General features: G+C 32.9%; 1 protein-coding gene across 2 annotated transcripts; it reads right to left on the bottom strand.

Moving 5' to 3' along the window:
• Positions 1-1,271: 1,271 nt before the first annotated feature.
• On the bottom strand, positions 1,272-5,872 carry LOC115955629 (putative beta-glucosidase 41). 2 transcript variants are annotated; one of them, XM_031073834.1, is made up of 13 exons: positions 5,349-5,872; positions 5,169-5,235; positions 5,000-5,058; positions 3,660-3,735; positions 3,496-3,567; positions 3,319-3,406; positions 2,988-3,243; positions 2,747-2,862; positions 2,432-2,655; positions 2,301-2,332; positions 2,117-2,219; positions 1,934-2,042; positions 1,272-1,800 (listed from the first exon to the last, which is right to left on the bottom strand). In XM_031073834.1, the coding sequence occupies exons 1-13, from the start codon at positions 5,463-5,465 to the stop codon at positions 1,605-1,607; spliced, it is 1,515 nt and encodes a 504-aa protein (XP_030929694.1). In that variant the 5' UTR covers positions 5,466-5,872; the 3' UTR covers positions 1,272-1,604. The 2 variants fall into 2 exon arrangements, with proteins under 2 accessions (XP_030929694.1, XP_030929693.1); XM_031073833.1 differs by having other exon boundaries at positions 2,301-2,655.
• Positions 5,873-16,369: the final 10,497 nt, after the last annotated feature.

The raw sequence follows: 16,369 nt of genomic DNA, 5'->3' as shown, positions 1-16,369 counted from the left end.
ATTTTCCATTTCACAAGCCAAAGAGATTTCAATTCCCAGATTCCCTTACGGATAACATCAGATATTATTATTCAGATCCAGGCCTTGGCCTTGGAAATTGATAGTCAGTGCAAAATCTTGGGATTTAAAAATCAATGGAGTATTTTACTTTCTCATTTATTTAGATTTCAGTGTTTGGCTGGCAATGACATATTTTTCCCTCACAGTCACAGCTCACCTAGCCCTTCCTCTCTGCCTCTGAAACTTCCGATCCAAACCAGGTACAAATTCTGTATATACTTTTAAACCGTACACACTTACATTATACATATGTACATATCTGTATTTATACGTATGCGTCGATCGATTATGTATGGCTATGCTATAGACTATAGTTATACCGCATCTTATGTCTGTGTGTAATAAGAAAACGGTACCGTTTTTTGTTTGCCCGATATATTGTAAACGACAGTCGTTGAGTTGCTTTGCCAGTTGCCACTCTACATTTTCATCTCGTCTATACGACTGACCGACCCGTAATTTCCAGTATGTTTTCCTAACATTTTTATAACAGATTCGTGGCAAGTTGTTAATGCTGGGCAAAAAAGTAATTTCAGTGATAATTTTAGTGGTGAGGTCAATTTAGAACCAATAACAACTTATCATGGGGAGGTATTGTGGAAATATTATTGACTTTAACACTTCTCCAAAAAAAAAAAAAAAAAAAAAAAAAGCTTAAGAGTAAAAGGAAACTAGTTTATTAACTTCCTCCAACCTATTATTGTAATGAGTGACGTGACTTGTTTAAATAATATATATGAATAATTGTATAATTCATCATGTGATGGGATGGAAAAATAGCTACAAACTAGTTTGAAGTTGGTTTGTTATTTTTTGTTCTTTAGAGAACATTGATTAATGCATTATCTTTCATTTAAACTCAAAGTGAGAAAATTTATTTACCTTTCAAATAAGGTGGAGGGTAAGTTAGGAAAGTGATAAAAATATTGTGTAAACTGTAAATTGACATTTCAAATATGACTATGTTTTACATCTCAAAATGGAATAAAGTACCAATAATATGGGATGAGGGAGTAGTAGTTTTGTTATAAGTACTCATTACAATGTGAACATGTGAATTATGATCTTTTTAATCTTAAAAGTTCATACTTGATGATTCAAAAAAAGGAAAAAAGTTCATCCTTGTATATCTTTTTTCCTTTTTGGTGTCATTGTCGATATGGAATTTTGCTAGTTAAGTTACTATGTTCAGCTTGATTTTCAACTGTTCCTTTCAGGTGGGAAGCCACCATTTTAGATTTTTTTTTTTTGGGCTGACAAGTTGGGTAACGTGCTGAAAATTCTGTTTGTTTGTATGGAAGATGTCAATGATGTTATTAATAATCCTTTTCAATAATTTATATGGTGATGTTGTTCATGCATCAAAATGATATTAGTGGGTTCTTTTGCAATAAATTGAATTGGTACCAGGATAGATAAAAAGGAATGCTTCACTAATATGTGTCTTCAACGAATTTTTCTCTTTTCCTTTCATTGAATTTTCCTTTTGTACCTTTTAATGCATGGTACAACTTGTGTGTCATATGGTGTGTGAGAACAATAACTTAAATCTGATTGTTTAGTTCACCATTTACTCTGAGGATACTTCTAAACCATTTTACAGAATCTTTTGGAATTCTTGTAAGGTTGTTCTTGTAATCCACATAATAGAGTCCAAAGCGTACTGAAAATCCCAAGTTCCATTCCCAGTTGTCAAGCAAGGACCAGACAAAATATCCATGTATATTGCAGTCATCTTGCCTGCATTGGTTAATTTTCTGTTAGGTGGAGTGTATAGTATCGAAAGTAATCAAACTAATGGACATAATTATAAAACTGCAGAGACTCAATGAAGATACTTTGAGCAATCAATCTAGGGAGTTGATATTATTACCTTATAGCAGCAGATAGGTTTGAAAGATAGTCTTGGTGGAATCTTATCCTCTTATCATCCTGTAAAGCCTTGTCTAAAGCTATAGAAGGTTTATTTGGATCATCCATACCTGTTGTAATGAATTTAAATTATGTGATCTTACATGAAAGTGCAGGTTTAGCTTTTTGATATGAAACCACTCACCATTTTCTGTTATAATAACTGGAGGGTTCCCATACTTATCTTTCACATAATTTGCCAACTTTCGGATGCCCCATGGAACTATGCGTATCCAACGGGAAGCTGCCTGGAGGAGGTAAATATCATAAGCTAACTCTGATTAAAACCTATATTAGAATCCTAGGCTTAAAGACTCATAGGTACATACTCTTTCTCCAATGGCAACTCCACCTCGGTATGCTACAATAGAGGACATGTGTAGATTGTTAGTCAAAATTGTGATATACACACACAGAGACACAAATGTTAGATTTAGGAGATTGTGACTTGACATCTTACGGGTTGTAATGACAGCAGCATCAGCTATAGCATCCTTCAATATCAATTTTCTAATCTGAGCCCTGTCGTTCCGGGCATACAATGTGGTATAGTGATTTATGCCAAGAAAGTCAAAGGATCCCAGCAGGAATTTTGAGGTTGCAGGTGAAATCTCTGGTAATCTCTTACCAACAAACTTCTTCATTGAAAGAGGGTACTCACCAAGCAGAAGTGGATCAAGGAACCTGATTCACTTTGATTTGTTGCATTTAATTATTTATGAAAGTTGATATCTTCTCAAATGTTGTGAAGTTGAATTTTTACATAAGAAATTACCATCCAAGCCCAAAATCTATTGATCTGTATGCTGCATCTCTATCCTCATCAGTATCGGATATGGGTTCATACCATTTGGCATCTAATGCTATTCCTATTTGGCCTCCTTGTCCTTCCTGGATGATCCATTTCAACAAAAAATAAAGATAAAAATACAAATAAATATATTTTTCCTCCGATTTCTTTTCACACTTGGAACACAAGAGTCTGTTAGAAGGATCATGTATGCAAATTAGAGCACCTTAAAATGCAGCTGGTAACTATGATAAGCAGCAGCATGAGACAACAGGATGTTGTGAGCGACAATGTATGGTTCAGTGGATGATTTTCCCTTCTTACAGAACAGACGACCAAGAATTGAACATCTCCCAGGAGCTTGAATACCTAAGTCGTAACCTTGGATTGAGAAACCACGAGGTTCATTGAAGGTGATCCAGCGCTTTACTCTATCTCCAAAAACTTTGAAGCAGGTGAAGGCGTAATATTCAAAGTCTTTTCTGTAAGTTAATATAGGCTATTGAGAAGATTGATTGGTATTTTAATAATTTTTTATATGATTTTGTATTACTTACACTATCTGTTTGTTCAACCATCCTTCATATTTATCTTCAAGTGTCTGTGGAAGATCCCAGTGATATAGAGTTACATAAGGCTGGATTCCTGATTGAATGAACATCCTAACCTTAGAGAACATTGTGCCCAAAAAAAGAAGGAAAAAAAAAAATTGTAACTGATGTTTCTTTAGTGACCTTTTTCCAGTAAAGCATTTATGAGGCAGTTGTAGTAGTTTATTCCTTCTGCATTAGGTTCTCCTGTTCCATCTGTTAAAGGTTATTTTAAAAGTAATTAGTGGTTAACAGATGGTAATGAAATATAGATAAAAGTAACTTTTTTTGGCAGAATCATATCTTACTCGGAAAGATTCTTGACCATGATATTGAGAATCTATAAGCATCCATGCCCAAATCCTTCATCAAGTCTACATCACTCTGTAAGATATGATATTTTTATCTAACTTCGGTCAGAAGCAGACAAACTAGAGTCTTATATTGACATAGAATATTTTAAAACTCATGCCAATTGTCTGCTATGATACTTCATAATTTTCAAAACTTGCTAATACATCATCTTCGTCATCATCAGTACCTTCTCAATATTCTTACTTAATCTCATATGATTGTTATGAATTGATTAAATTAGTTATCCTTGTCTAAATGATTCCTTCTCCAATTATGGCCATGTACTGTCACTATAAATTTTGAGTGTCAGTTTTGGTTAGCAAGGGAGTTTCGTTAGTCCTATATTGACCGAAAGTATTTTATGCAGTTTGGCAATTGTTTTAATAAGAGAAGTATATTTATGCCAATTGTCTTCTTTGGATTCTTATTCTTACATTATTAAAGTTGGTGATACATCATTGTCAGCATCATGGCCCATCATCTCAATTATCTTATTTTCTAAAAGCCTCTAGATTGTTAGAATTTTGTATTAGGAATTCTTATCCAATTTTCTTTCTCAACTTATAGACATCTAAAAAATTGCTCTCGTGTAAAATGAACAAGTTTGTTTTTAATTATAATAGAATGATGTTGTATGCGCAAGGAAAGTGGAGAAACAGTAGATCATCTCCAACTTCAACGTTTGGTGGCAAGAATAAGATAGCTCTGGTCATTATTCTTGTCTTTTTTGGGGGGTTAAATGAATGATGCCAAAGACCATTGTTGTTTTGTGCTCTTGCTGGCTAAGGAAGCATAGTTGGGCTACAAATGGTAAAATCTGGAAAGCTATTTGGCTTTTGTTATGTGGATTATTTGGGAAGAAAGGAATAACCAAACCTTTGAAGGGGTTGATCATTCAGTGATTTCACTCAAATCTTTATTCTTGACAAGTTTGTATGATTGATGAAAAGTATTAGCTATTATTCATTCTTCTCTTTTGCTGAAATTGTTGATCTTTTAAACTTCATATTGTAATTTTTCTTTTTGGAATTGCTCTATTATGCATCCTGTGTACTGGAGTAATCTTCTTTTCTTAGTAAATGGCTTCTCTACTTTTCAAATATGAAGTAGTTTGTTTTAACTCATGTATGATTAAAGTTGAAATTCTCTCCAAAAAAAAAAAATAATAATAAAATTTCTTTCCTATACAAGGATAAAATTAAGTGCGGGAAAGGAAGAAAAATTTGGACTCATCTACTTGTGCTTTTACGATAATTATGCATTTGAAGTCCACAAATGTATCTTTGCAATTTACCTTAAAACGGTGATACTGATCAACAGCCATGTCTGCATTGCTGAAATCTAAAATTCTTCCTGTTGTAATACAAAATTGTGACAGTGCAAGAGTCAAGATCATAATTATCTCTTATGTACACTTACTTTTCAAGTACATACAAATTTGCCTTCCAAATTTCAAGACTTACCTGGTTCCCTTGAAAAAGTATCCCATATGCTAGCTCCCTTATTTCCTTCATTCACAGCCCCTTCAAACTACCACAGGAAATCATCTGATTGTTAAGCTGCTCTTCAGAATTTGAAAATATATAAAACAACTGTATATATGCTGTGAAACTAAATTAATAACAAAGGAAAATAAAAAGTACCTGGAAAGCAGAAGAAGCAGTTCCAAAAACGAACCCAGCTGGAAAATCATCTCTGCTAATTGGTTCTGAGTTCACAAAGTGATGGGTTAGAAGAAAGAAAATTAGAGTGACAACCATGGTTGAAAGGTTTTAGACAGCATAAGGAGATGTTTTTGATGAGGATTCAGAAAGAATTGCAGGGTATTATATGGAGGAAAGAATGTTAGTTATCTTAGTTTTAAAGGTGTGAATAATAAGGTTGAAGAAGAAATGGACAAAAGTGACGGTGGGAACAATTAATATTGTACAGGAAGTTTCTTGGATAGGTTGGGTTGGCTTGAGAAGGTAAGCTTAAAATATTTTCTTTGCACTTTGTGTGCACGTTATGCAACATATACAGGCAAAATTCAGCTACTCACCGGTCACCACAGAGATAAGGAAAGGGAAGAAGTAGTAGGATGGATTGGAGTCTGGAGATGACACATGTTACACTACTTAATACACAGGGAATTCTGATTCTTGGTAGAGAGGATGAGTATTGAAAGGAAAACTCACATGATAAGCATAATAATGTGTTTTCCCTTTTAATGTTACTTTACAAAAGAAAAATTTGTGTGGGATCTGAAAAGGGCATATGCGGAAGTCCAAACAAAGAAGAAATTGTTTTATTAGATTTTTGGCACCATCCACGTCACCTGTAGGTTTTTTTTTGGCTAGAAATTTCTAGGTTTTTAGTTGGTAAGGAGAGGACTATATATTTTCTCCTATTAACTTTTTTTTTTTTTGGTTAAAAAGAAATTATCATAAAATTATGAAACAAAGGAAGTCTCATGGCAGAGCTTGTTTAAGTACAAACCAGAGAAGTTAGCCTCTATTAGGTCAATCAAGTCCACAGGCAGACTATTAAAAAAAATAAAATCAAAGTTTTAACAAGCTCAAATTTTTGCTAATATGTCTGCACACCTATTTGTCTCTCTAAAACAATGCTTGAAGTGAATCTGGGAAGCTAATTGCCTGCAGTCATCCATGATGGCGCGAGCCACAGAGTTAGAATAGTTCAAATTGGCTAGAATATCCACAACAACTTTAGCATCTATTTTTACTTCAACAAAATAAAAATAATGGTTAGTGCAAAGAATAAGACCATCCCGAAGGGCCTAAAACTCAACTAAAAAACTCATAGTTTTGCCAATTTTTCTAGAGAAGCTAGCCACCCAATTACCTAGCTGATCCTTGATAATGGATTGCCAAAAGAAGAACCATTTTAGGGCTGGCTGGGGGGTCCCCCGCGTGTGGGGGGGGGGGGGGGTGGGGTGTTGGTATCCTTATTTGGTTTGAGTTTTTTTTGCTCCTAATGCATTAGATGTGTGCAAGCTCAATAAATTTTGAGGTCTAAGACTATAAATTCAACTTTATATTATTACTTCCACCGTCTTAGTTTGTTTGTCCTCTATTTCATTTTGAGATGTCCCAAAATATTATCTTGTTTCTAAAAATAAAAGTTATTAATTTACTAATGTTCCTAGTATACCCTTACTTTATTTTCAAAACTATTTGAAAAGAAAACTAACAAATATTTAAAAAATCAATCTAATTGGGGTACCTTTTTAGTTGCCTCATTAAGAATAGCTCTTCTTCTTTAATAAAAAAACATGATAAATTTATTTAAGGATAGTTTTGTAAACTTATACATTTTTATAAAGCAGACAAAACAATAAATGATATTTTTTAAAAAAGTTTGACTTTTCAAACAGGATAAACAAATTGGGACGGAGGGAGTATATTTTTATTTAAAACCAATTTTTTATACTTTTTGAGATGTCAATTTGCTAATTCAATTTTTGTATTTAGCTTTTATTAATATATTTTTTACAAGGTGTTAGGAAAATCGATTGCCAATGATTGTTTGGCACAATCATAACAATTTTTTTTTTGGGTGAAACAATTTAGGGTTTCAAACTTTTAATTGGGTTTAATTTCTATTGGCGTTAATATTTTGGGGGCATTTTTAAAGGTGTGGGTAAAGAATACAATACCCACATGTGTGTGTACACGCGTGCGCGCGCGCGCACATATATATATATATATATCCTTTAAGAAAAACCAATTCTCATTCTACAATTTTGGGATCTTTTTGTACATTTTGGGGACTTTTTGTTTTATGTAATGGGGTTCTCAAGACCCTTTGTAAAATTTTGGGACAAAAGGGGCCTTAGTACTATGCCTAAGTAGCCTATGCCTATAGCCAACCTTGAAAGAGAGGAAGTTTAAGGGAAAAGTGAGAAAAGAGTAATATGTGGGAGAGGTTGGCTTTATTCGGGTAGTGAGTGATAACCCAACAAGGCTTAAAGATAATTTGGTCTCAATTCCAAAAAGACGTTATAAGTTGTCTTGCTACTAAACGAGAGCATGAGGTTTCAAAAGGGTAATAAATCCCAACTGAACAAGAGAGAAAAGAGGTACCAAACCTCTCTACCTTTTCAGAAATTCACATGGCCATTAGAGGCATGCCAAAATCATGCATGTGATACTCATATCCTATAAACTTCGAAATGGGCTGCTAAATCATACTCATGTCCACTAGACCACAATACCCAAACTTACCCCATGAAAACCCATGAGTTTGGACCATGAATTAGACCTTAAGGAGACATTCCAGCTTGATGTGTCGTGGGTGATGAGAAATTTGTTGCCTTGGAGTGCTCAACCTTGATCCTTCCAGCTTCAACGGAAACTTACTTCCGTTATGCTGCAACATTACCAAGGAGGCTAGGATCGTTATAAAAATGCCCAAATTTTTATGATAATTATTGGTTTAGAGAAAAGAAGAAAAAAATTATGCATTAATTTTTCCACTTCCAGGAGGGTCTCAAAAATATTAGACCAATAAAAACTCAACTCAATTGAAACTTTAAATTATTTGAAAATTGTTGTAAATGTGTCAAATCATCAATTACAATTAATTTTAATGAACAGATTGTGGCTTTAATTTTAGTAAACCAATATTCTATACAATAAATTGTCAACATTAGCTACCTAATTTCTTATATGGCCATACACCAAACAATGTATATCTCTCTCTCAACACCAAAATCAAAATGAAAATTAGATGACAACTTTACTTAATCATGTATTGTCTTTTCCAAGGTAAAATAAGGCTCCTTAAAAAAAAATCTAACATTTTTATACTTGAACCATAATATTTAATTCTCTATATTAAATTAACCTTATTTTGGTTAGTAAAATATAAATTGATTTAATTGATATTTTAAATATAAAAAAGTCTTATTTAAAATTTTTTCTTTGGCCCTCAAATTATATTGAATTGACCCTAATTTCTTTTCCCAAAAAAAAAAAATCTTAACCTTATTTAATGAGAACAATAGGTGCACCAAAGTGATCATCATGTAATCTGTCTTCACTCAATACTTAGATCATTACACACCTTTCCAATTCCATCTTGGTCTAAGTACAAGAAAGAAAAAAAGAAAGAGTTCTAATCCTCCTTTTCTTCACTCAATGTTGGCAATTTACAGACCTATACAAGCATTTTTGAAGCGCTGGTATAAACAAGTTTTTTTTTTTTTTTTGGTAGTGCTTTACATCCATTATCTCAAAAATCCTTAAGCCAAAGAGAGTGCTTGAAATTTTGTAATAAGAGTTCACTTTTCTTTGAATGGTGATTGAAAGTATACTATAACTATCCTTGCATGTATTTAGAACCCTTAATACTAGATTTTACGGCTAAGTTGGTTTTAACATTGAACTAATCAAAAGTTAAAGTGTAAGTTACTTAGCAAAAATTCCAAAACACAAACTACACTACACAAGCATGGCAATATAGAAAGCTAAAGGAAATAGAGAGAGGAAGACAAGCAAACCACACATAACACCAAAAGTGTTATGGAAGAGGAAAACCTAAATCCCAGGCGTAAAAAGCTCTCCCTTGACCACCTATCTGAAATCTCCACTAGGTAAGATAGTTGCAGTATATAAGGTATCCAATGAACCCTCCAAACCCAATCTCCTACATGTACTTGAGCCTTCCAAGCTCCAGCTAGCAACTGACTTCATTGAGCCCTTTCTCTTCCTAACTTACTGGAGACCCTCCATTGAAGCTCTAATGGAATCACCACCAATAAGGATTGAATTTAGGTTGTGGCTTCTCAAGTTTCCTTTCTCATTCACTCACTCACAAGTATGTGTTTGTGGATGAGGAATGTGTTTACAGAATCTCTATCAATGGAATGAAAGAGATGGAAAAGGGAGATGAAGAACTTGGTTTTTCTCAAAGAAAAAGCTTTCACTTTTCATACAAAAGAATGACTTCACTCTCTTGGTACCTCTAGGGTTTCTAGAGTTTGGTCAATACTTATCAGAAGCCCCTTACCACGCCTCACAGTTGGGCGTGTGTGTGTGTGATGGCAGAAAAACAGTGGTTGGTGCAGTTTGTAAAGTACATAGATCATGCAACTCCCAACCTGTTTGCCTCCTTAGGTCACGAGATGGTTGTGAGGTGCACGTTTGCACTCTCAGACAAACACCTGCCATGTGGACTTCACAGGCAGCTTAGGTCGCGAGCTGGTCACCTCCGGGCTGCGAGATCTCGAGTTGATGCAGCTCCCAATCTTCAAGGAAAGACTCAAATACACTCTCCCAACTTACATGAAAACCCAAAAAACAATACATCACCAAAAATACATTACATATAAAGTTTTGTCATTGATTAAGTCAACATAAAAACATGATTTCTCAGTAATTAACAAAAAGATTCAATCAATTTACTCTCATGCATCATTGCTCATACTTTCTCTTCCTCATGTGTAGGTTGTATTATATAAATGATCTTACTTTGATGGTAAAATAATGGAGATCAATTTTCAAGAAATAAAAAAAATTGAGGTTAAGGTACTTACTCAAGCGAACTTGCTTGCTTATGCAGAGGCCCTTCCTTTAGCGAGGGATGAGCAAAGGTACATGCAAACATTTGTACTTAACTGTTACTCAAGCAAAGTATGTTTTTTTTATAGAATTTTGTCAACCAAATAAAAAAAGAAAAAAAAAAGAAAAGATGAGGCAAAAGAGGATTTTTGAGTCCCTAATAGCTAGTAATAGTCAAGATAATGTTTTAGAGTGACCTTTCAATGGCGAAGGCAACTCTTTATTAATTATTTAATTTTATTTATTTTTTCTTGAACCCTTTATTATTTATAAATAGACCTTCATTTTTTTTAATCACCATTAGAAGGAATTCACACAATTATCCAAATTTGTTACTTGTAGAATCTTGATTTAGTTGTATCATGCAGACAATTTTCCTGCAACCTTTTAGCAAATTCATTTGGGTAGGGACAAATATTGTTTTAAACATAATAATCCATTGTGTCTCTAAACCTTTTGTTCTTGTAAATTTTTTTCCCATTGCTTTTCCCCATATTGCCCCACACTTACTGGTGGAGTTGTGTTAATTTGTTGCTACTTTACCACTAGATCCAAAATTATTTTATCATCATTGTATATAAGTCACTGCTAATTATTTTTACCTTGGGTTGGTGGTGTTATTTTTAGATTTGACATTACCATAAATGAATTTGGGTTTAATAAAACCAAACTTTTAATGATTGACAGTTTGACACATTGTCACACGAATAGAATCCCTCATTATAGGAAAAATTATTAGGTAACTGAAGTATGCAATAATTACTCCATAGGCACTCAATCCATATATCATCCCACTAAATAGAATCTCTAACATCAATGACAAACACAAAATGCTCTCTATTTTAGAGAGTATAACCCCAAAATGCTGCTCCAGTGGCCTTTCTAAAAAAGAAAAAGATTTTTTCTAATCTACATTACCTCTCTTGATCAACCGAGTAATTGTAGATACTCCAAAAGAGTTTCTCTCCTTAAAAAAATTCCAATAGTTGAATAAAAACACACACATATTACATATATATATTTCTCTCTCTCAACAAAGGATGTAGAAGGTTAGAGCTCTCTCTCACAAAACGACCCGCCCACATCTTTTAACTCCAAAATTGTGGCTTTCAGTTGAAGTTTAGGTCCATTACCTGTGAGGAAGAATGAAGATCTGGGAACATAGACTCAACCACGAAAATTGGTACCCAAAATTTGATTTTATGGGTTTTTCATCATATTAAATTATATTTCATCTTTTAGCTACCCATATTTGAGCATTAGTTACACTCCCCAATTGTTATTTTAGCAACTGACCATCTAAAAAATAGCTTTAACCAAGTATGCATACCTAAAATATTTTAGCATTTGTGAATAGTCAGGGGCGGCACCACCTTAAGGCTAGGGTGGTCCTGGATTTTTATATAAATATATAATAATAATAATAATAATTATTATTATAATTTAAAATTTTTTATTTGTCTACCCTTCAAAAAAATTTGGGTACACCCTCAGTTTTTTTTATTGCCAATAAAATTCAATTTTGTTCCATAATTTGTTCTACATTCAATGAACGAATGATTGCTTGGTTGTGTACATTGAAAGAGATATAGCTTGAAATATTGATAATAAAACTATCATGTATCGATTTCAAAATATGAAAACTCGTAGAAAGCAATTCTAAACTTTATATATTTGCTTGTTTTTTTAATTGTTGTTATTGTCAATATATGAATTTCTCTTTTTATTAGATTGTATAATTTATACTTCTTACGGAACACCCTCAGAAAAATTCCTAAAACCGCCAATAGTGAATTTTTATATTTACAACTTACTAATTATGAGTTTGTAAACTCAAATACTATATTTTATTCTCTCTCTCTCATATATATATATATATATATATATTATTGAGTTGTATATAAAAATAAGAACTTGGACATAAAGTGTATTATAAAATGAATTGGTAAAATAGATAAAGTAGCATTTGAATATGTAAAGTAAGTTTTTTATTTATTTATTTTTACATCCGTGGATGTTCTTTAGGGGTGGATGGCCTTAAAAAAAAAAAAAAAAAGGACGACATATGCGACGAAGATGGAGTGCATGAAACGCATGGCAGCATGGCAAAGTTAGCTAAAAAATAAATAAATAAATAAATAAAAAAATAAAAAAAGAGAAAAAGGGATAAAGGTTTTTTTTTTTTTTTTTTGAAGTTTAAAAAGGGTTAGAGTTTGGAGAAAGAGACAACGTGATGACATGTGACAAGATCATCTACTTTTTTTTTTTTTTGGTTAATAAGATCATCTACTTTTCGAATGTGTTATTGTTTTCATAATTATTTCTATTTATTTATTTTTATAAGACGTCGTTAGTGTTTGTTTATAGCGTCGGAAGGGTTGTTTGATTGTTTTTTACTTTTTCCAGGAAATAGGTTTTAAAAATTAACTATTTTTCGGATTAAAAATATGGGGATAAAATAATTAAATTAAAAAAAAACTAAAATACAAAACCCACCCTATATATTTTATCAAAATTCATTCTAGTATTCTAACTTTATTTTCGTTCATTTCAATCATTTAAGTTTCAGATTTACTTAGTTAAGGCTTTTCCACCAACTTTTGTTAATTTTTCTTTAAAAAAAAAAAAAAAAACTTTTGTTAATTTTTTTATAAAAAAAAATCTAGAAAATATTTTTTTAATCATTAATTGAATTTTTTTAATTTAAAAAATTTGAAGAAAAATTTTAAAAATTGGAAACTTAACCACAACATATAACAAAATTTGATGGAAAAGTCTTAATTGAATAAACTTGAAAGTTAGAAGACTGAAATGAATAAGGGTAAAGTTAAAGGATTAAAATAATTTTGGTAAAATATAGAGGGTGTGTTTTGCATTTTAGTTATAAATAAATAAATATATATATATATATTTCTATTTCTATTTTTATTTCATATATACATTTTATTCATAGTTATAATCTAAATATTTTTAAAAACTATAGCTACACAAGATTTTGAATTTTTTTTTAAAAAAAATTGAAAAATGAATTTTTTTCTTTTTAAAGTTTTGATCATGTGTGTAACACATTTGAAGAGTCTTGTATTCTATTAAGATAATTCTCAAACATAAATTCCGACATCCTTTTAATAGAAAACCACTAAAAGAATACATACATATAATTTAAAATGTTAAAAACTCATATGAGCTTGTACTTTTTTTTAAAAGGTAAAACCCTTAACTTACCCGTTAACACATGACTTGAGTTACTATTTAATTATTATGGCTTGGGTAATATCTAATTACTCATATATATAAATATATATATATATATATATATATATATATATATTTATAGCGGCGTGTTCATAAATTTATTGTTCCACTGGATCCGCACTGTTTAATTATGCTTCATGCGAATTTTCTCCATCTTGAAGGAGTGATGGGATAAAGACAAGTTTTACTTACCTTATCCTAAGTGTGTGTATATATATTCAAATTATGTATACTTCTAATTTGATATTTTTATACATATTCTATTTATAATTTATTTATTTTAAATATTTTATTACCATCCTTCAAAACACTTGCTTTCTTCCATTCTTATTACCATAACGACTTTTCCTTCGAATTATTATTATCTTTTTAATCTCTATCTGTTAATATCAAAATCACCTTATTAAAAATGATAAAATACTTCCAACCTACTGTTCCAGCCTAAAGAGGTGATTGGAAAACTCCAATCCAACCAATCTGTCCTGCCCCCTTGTCTTTGCTAAAAAAGATGTAGGTACAAAATCCGGCAACTTCCTGAATGGTATTTGTAGGGTTAAGGGCCCAAATTATATATATTGGGCATTGAGCCTTGGCCGAGAGCGTAAGAAGTCTAAGGAAGAACGAATGGTGATGAATGGTTCAGACTCAAGACTTAATGAGCAAGATATGAAGGGGAAGGTAGTTCGAGGAGGAATATCTCCTTGGATAGGCTAAACACAGATCAGACATAGATCCTAATGATTAAAGTGAGCTTCCAAGAAGTTCTAGTGATAGAGACTTGCGTCATAAGCGTACAAGGATGATGGGAACTCAAAAATATCTAAGGAAAAACTGCTACCATCACATTAAATGCACTACAACTACTCTTCTGACCGCATTTATGTGGAGAAGACCTCTAAATAGTGCTGCCTTGGCAACCACAACTCACAGAAAGCCAAAAAGAGTGTCCGATGGGATAGGTACTCAAGTGAAGGTTCAAATGATCAACAAGTGTAGGATCAAGATGGTCCTAAGGAAGATATATAATGTAAGAGACCTCCCATAAGAAGGGGATCAGAAAAATAGAGAAAGAAGATTGTAGCGATCAGAATTATACTTGTACCCAACTGTTATTGATTTGTATGACAAAATATCTCATCGAACAGTGAATTCATTCAGCTCTACTTTCCTTGTTCTTGCTTGGTCATCTTTTAAATCCATACTAGCCGTTGTCAAATTTATTAGAACTTAGTTCTTCGACCCACTCTCTATAAATTTATTGTACTAGGCTCACTGAGCTAAGATCCCATACATCTTAGGATTGGGCTGCAAAACGTGTCCCTACAGTATTTTCCTTAAGAAGTTGGCAATTGTTTTAATGGAACCAAATTACCTACTATACCTTGTAATGTAAAAGTCGATGCAATTTAAACATAGTCACCTTGTTTCAACAACCAGATCTGAGCAAAATTTTGTAATGTTTCAATTCTTGCCAGCGAATTCTGGATAAATTAAGGATGGTGTATTTTGTCTTTTATACGATGCACTGAGTCAGATGATTATGATTTATATAGGATGGTGTATTTTTTATTTTGGATCATTTACATAATAATAATAATTGTAAGGACTCAATTTGTAACGATCCCAAACCAGTATTGGGTTCGTACGTTTAAGACTCAAACAATAAAATTTGTAGAGCGTGGGTGTTCAAGAACTAGATTAACTTTTTAAAGTAAAACGATTCAACTTCACGTTTATGGTGGATTAAAACCGATATAACAATCTGTTTTACTTTGAGAACAAGTACCGTTCTTTGGTTTCTAAGCTCTTTTCTTCTGAGTGTTCTTTGTGTCTTTTTTTATGTTCCCCTCTCTTTCTGCATGCTTTTCTTTCATATTATATACTGTCCTCTTCATATCATCTTCACCACACACGTGTAGGTTGGGTTCAGGGGATCTCTTTCTGTCCCATCTCACACCTTCTGGAACCTTCTACTAGTAGCTGTAAGACTGCCTCATCACTGTTCAGGCATCACCTCCACATTAATGCGGCCAGAGAGTTGGTTGAGAGACAATTAATGCGGAGGTAGCTGTTGTTATAGATATTTGTTTGCCTTCTCTTTCTTACCCTTGATCTCTTATCCCGCCTTTAGTGGTGATGTAGCTCCGAAATACGTTTGTAACAAGATGGCATTCTGATCGTCCTCGGACTCATACTGCCGAGAAGGATTTTGTCCTCGTACGAGTACTGAACTCACCGTTCATGATATTCACTCTTCCTTTCGTTTGGTTACCCCAACAATCTGATATGGGCCTCCTCGGACAAATTTACATCCTCAGATGGGCCACAAGCCCAATTAACTTGACTTTAATAATTTTAGTGACTATCCGGCCCCCACAATAACCCCTCAAAATCTTGCTTTTCGACTCTTCGGGAGAAAAGATGGATTTTGACGTCATAAGCCCATACCCATTCATGTTTTAGGGCATGCTTCTGACACTTCAGCATTCCGATCTTGGCAGCATTAAATTTGGGCGAAGCCCTTGTCTCCCACGTTCGATGGTGAGATGTAAATCGAACGGTAAAGGGCCTATCTCGTTTCGCGAGCGGGAATTTTACCGCTCATGATTTCTACACGACTATAAAGGCGTTCTCAAATTAATTCTCTTTCTTAACTTCAGTAACCACACAATTCCAGAGCTCATACACTGAACCTGCCTTTCTCCTTTTTCGTCATTTTCTTAGCGTCTACAAATAATTACATCTTGTCCGAGGTCCCTCTTTCAAACCAGTAAGTCTTCTCAAAATCTTTACCACTTTTATCTTAAACTCGTTAATTTCTCTACTAAATCCTTTAGAAAAATGGG

The sequence above is a fragment of the Quercus lobata genome, chromosome 8 (assembly GCF_001633185.2).
Source record: "Quercus lobata isolate SW786 chromosome 8, ValleyOak3.0 Primary Assembly, whole genome shotgun sequence".
NCBI lineage: Eukaryota > Viridiplantae > Streptophyta > Magnoliopsida > Fagales > Fagaceae > Quercus > Quercus lobata.
Note: the sequence above shows the minus strand (reverse complement) of the source record. Positions and strands in the feature narration are given on the sequence as shown.